At 36.5% G+C, this 4,347-nt stretch overlaps 1 protein-coding gene across 1 annotated transcript; it reads right to left on the bottom strand.

Annotated features, from left to right (window-relative positions):
• Positions 1–387: 387 nt before the first annotated feature.
• On the bottom strand, positions 388–4,338 carry LOC141363402 (uncharacterized). The gene is made up of 12 exons (XM_073866073.1): positions 4,318–4,338; positions 3,893–4,217; positions 3,492–3,777; positions 3,369–3,392; positions 3,083–3,292; positions 2,699–2,790; positions 2,505–2,609; positions 2,239–2,432; positions 1,936–2,100; positions 1,594–1,837; positions 1,152–1,204; positions 388–1,043 (listed from the first exon to the last, which is right to left on the bottom strand). The coding sequence occupies exons 2-11, from the start codon at positions 4,214–4,216 to the stop codon at positions 1,193–1,195; spliced, it is 1,656 nt and encodes a 551-aa protein (XP_073722174.1). The 5' UTR covers position 4,217; positions 4,318–4,338; the 3' UTR covers positions 388–1,043; positions 1,152–1,192.
• Between the last annotated feature and the right edge of the window lie 9 nt (positions 4,339–4,347).

The raw sequence follows: 4,347 nt of genomic DNA, 5'->3' as shown, positions 1-4,347 counted from the left end.
CCCAAGCAACAAACCTTCCTTCAGCATCATCACTACACTGGTGTACCTGCAACAACTGCAGAGAGATGCCCACAGACCTGGAAAGAAAATGTTGTGGCCAGCGACCAGAGAGGTGTATAAGCAGGACAGCTACATTTGAACTTCTGTGTCTCAATCCAGCAGTTTTGAGGTTGGTCAGGGACACACGTAATGATATTCTGGCCTTGGAAGACTCGGCTGAACCAGGCACAGACAATCGAGAATCTCGATATGCTGCATACAGGCAGTATGTAGTTTGGCAGTATGGTGCGTTAGGTAGGGGCCATAGAGTGGTCATACCAAGTTGTTGTGTTTGGTGTATTAGAGAGAAATATCCTGATCCTCAAGGCCAATACACAGGATTTATACCAAATAGGCTGTAGCACATTACTTTTATTTATTTTTAGTTACATTTCTTTTGACCTAATAAATAATACATAATAATATTGCACTATAAAGATATTCGAATATGCATTTATACTTTAAAAATTCAATGCCCTACCTCATTTAAAATAATAATAATAATGCAAGATATACATTTTGTGTTACTGTATTAATGTATATTGTTTTGGTGCAATATCATTTGTTATAAGCATCATTTCGTGCAGTTTATTCTTTAAATATCATTCAATTCATTGTCTGTTACAAGTTATTAGAATACGAAAATTGTTCTTTTTTGTATTTAGTATTCTCTTTTTTTTGTTACAGGATTGCAACTATAGTTGCCAATGTGTACTAGTTTACATATTTCAGGAGGCTACAATAAAGAATTAAAGAAATCTTGAGTTCCTATCGAATCTTTTTATTACACTGACCAAATCAAACAGATACAAACTGTACTTAAAAATAGGCATTAGGATTTTTTGTACTATTTGTAATGCTAACATCTTTACTAAGCACTGTTCAAACTACATAGATATTTTACACTAATGGTGCGATGCACATGTCCTTCAGTGTGTAAATAAATTAATAACAAACTTTACAAAGATATGTTTATCCAGTAGTGGAGTATAACAGCACACCACCTATGAGATATGATAGAAGGGGGGACAAAGTAAGGAAAAAGTATATTTGTATAACCAAAAACACAATGATATTACATAATATAAATTAACGTCATCAGTCCTGTTTACCTTGAAAACTTTTTTAATAGATGATTACAGCTGTGAGTAGATCATGCAAGATCCTGAAAGAAAGACAACATTAAAGGGATAGTTCACCAAAAAATGAAAATTCTGTCATCATTTACTCTCATGTGATTACAAACCTGTATAAATTTCTTTGTTCTGATGAACACAAAAGAAGATATTTTGAGAAATGTTTGTAACCAAACTGTTAGTTGACCCCATTTACTTCCATAGTATTCTTTATTCCTACTATGGAAGTCAATAGAACATTTATCAAAATTTCTTCCTTTGTGTTCATCAGAACAAAGAAATTCATGTTTTTAACAACATGAGAGAGAGTAAATGACAGAATTTTCATTTTTTGGTGAAGTATCCCTTTAACAAAGTGAATATTGGTCCTATGCAGCAAACAAATTTCAAGCAATTTATGTAAGTATGTCATACTTACATCTCCTCTGTGAAGTTGAGCTTGAACTAACTCTGCAGTTGGTGGAGGAGGAACGTCTGGTAAGTTGCCCAGGGCTCTGGGGTCATCAGCCTTCAATGGCCTCCTTCTTGACAAACCTGAAGCAGAATCTAGTCTTTTCCTAACAATAGACCTCTGCAGTTCTGGGATGTACATGTAGTCTTTGGTTGTTTTTAATGCATAAACACACCACCTTTTTGATTTTTTGTTGTACAGCCTCCTGTACCTAAGACATGAAGGTAGAGTTAAATCAAAAGTTCATATTGGCATGCTACAGACCACAATACATTTGTTATAGACAATTTACCATTGAAGTTTACTCACATTTTGTTCCCCTCTGCATTCACCAGTATTGGACGATGATTGTGATGATTGTAGTCCAGCGCAGCAAGTAAGGTTCGTGCCTCATAAACAGGTGGCGAAAATGCAAATCTCTTGCTGGCGTACATCAAAATGTGATTTTGAAATGACTCTAGGTCAGCAGTTGTCCTGCAGTACATATAACACAAACATACAATATCTATTGAACTTTAACAATAAGTGTAAATAAAACACATGTGAACACAAGATTGAGTTCATAGTACACAAACTTATTTCAAAATGAGACATTAGTACATGGGTAATAACCTGAATCGAAGATACTTGTCAATTGCTTTGAGCCATCTTGCATCAAGAACAATCTTGGACAAGGCCTCATGTGCAACGGACCCAGGTTTCATCCATTCCTTATTGTGGTCAGCCTCAACACTGCCATGTTGACATTGTCCAAAGGCCCATGTATGTTTGTTAATCACATGATGAAGCACACCAGTCCAAAGATCCTAAAAAACACAAATACTGTCAGTAATACGAAATTATTATGAAGAAAGAAAAATAAATCACATAAGTCTTACCATGAACTGTTCTCTGTGATCTGCTGCTTTACAACAAAACCAGAAATGGTTAACGATGTCTTTTATCCAGATCAAAATGATGTGCTGGCCAGCTATCATCCCAGCCTAAAAAAAAAAATCTTTAGTAACCGGTTTTGTAAACATCAATGTGACTAAAGAACAGGGGTGGCAAACGTTGGTACTCCAACACTAACAGCATGCAGTCTTTTTGCAAGGTTCTTTGCTCCATGCCACATGTCCAGAGAATGTACAATCCCATTATCCTTGTACCTGCCTTTCACTGGATCTGTACATCACATAATAACAATATGTAATAATATTATTATTTGCCTTCAAAAGAGGTGTCCAGACTCGGTCCTGGAGGGACACTGTCTTGCAGCGTTTAACTCCAACTAGCTCCAAAACACCTGCCAGGAAGTTTCTAATGTGTCTAGTTAAGCTGGTTCAGTAGTGTGGTTAATTGTGGTTGCAGATAAACTCAGCAGGACAGTGGAGTGGCCCTTAAAGACTGAGTTTGGACACCCCAAATTTAAACAATTTAATTGCGTAATGCATCACAAATGGTAGACATTGCTTACCCATCAAAGCAGATATCTGCCTGTGTGCATCTGTAACGACCTCCTTCAGCTTCAGTTCTTTCGAAAGCTGGTCGACAGTCTGAATAAAAGCCTCTTTTTCCATGATAACAGAGTTTCTCTGGGTCTCTCTTTTATCTATTGTTATCACATGAACTATGTCCTTTGAATCATTTTCCATAGTTGTATAAGTGCAGTACTGTGCACAGTGTCCTGGAAGCAAAAATATAGACATGCAACATCCACACACTTTTTCTGTAAGCAGTATGTTGAAAAAAACAATTATTACCTGGAGAGTCCATTCTTCCATCAGCTGTCATTTGTACAAACACATGATTAAGTGAATAAACAGGTAAATTCTGATTGAAAGGTATCAACAATGGCAAAAATGTCAGCCCAGGTTAAAACTTACCTAGAACCACAACCTCATCTTTGGACTGATGGCGCTGAATCACCTCAGCTCTCCTAATTGTCCAGAATTCCTTTACAGCATTTGTGCAGTATGCATCTTGAATACTGTAAAATGTGTTTTTGGCAACAATGCCCATGTTCATGAACTGGAAAAGAAGTTTTATCTTTGCATAGTTGTTGCCAGAGAGCAAGATGTTGCTTGCCAGCATGAAATCCCCTCCTTGCATACCATACTTGAATTTTGGTTGCGAATTCCATGTCCAAACATTGTGACCTCTGGAACAGAACTAAGAAAAGGAAATGAGAACTGTGTTTTAACTTAAAACTTTTAAACATCTATCATAAATTCTTTAAATATACTCTGTGGATTAATAGTTACAAGAAAACAACCAGCAGTATTACCCATTGCAAGACTGTAGCAGTTCCTCTTGATGTTAGTTTCATTGTGAAGGGTGGAGAAGCATCACATTTTATATTTAGGGTGTGATCTTTGAAAGTACACGCGTTCAATGGAAACTGAAGAACATTTACAAGCAGTTTCAAATTGTCATCGTAGACAATAGAAGCATGCTTTCCCACAAGGTCATCTTCACTAAGAATTTGTTCCTGCTCAGTGAGGGGCTCATCAATAGACTCAGTACAATCCACTTCGTCATGCACGGTTTCATCAAGCCCAATCACAGGGAACTCATCAATGTTGAAAGGAATACTTTGTGAACCACTCATTCTGAAAAGAAAAAGCACACTTTTTAAAATTTCCTGTTTCAGAACTGAAATAAATGTGACACTTTTTTGTTTTAAAATCATAAACGATAAAAAGAACATACCGCAAACATAAAGGTGGCACATATTCCTCA

Source organism: Misgurnus anguillicaudatus, unplaced genomic scaffold (genome assembly GCF_027580225.2).
Source record: "Misgurnus anguillicaudatus unplaced genomic scaffold, ASM2758022v2 HiC_scaffold_34, whole genome shotgun sequence".
Lineage (NCBI taxonomy): Eukaryota > Metazoa > Chordata > Actinopteri > Cypriniformes > Cobitidae > Misgurnus > Misgurnus anguillicaudatus.
Note: the sequence above shows the minus strand (reverse complement) of the source record. Positions and strands in the feature narration are given on the sequence as shown.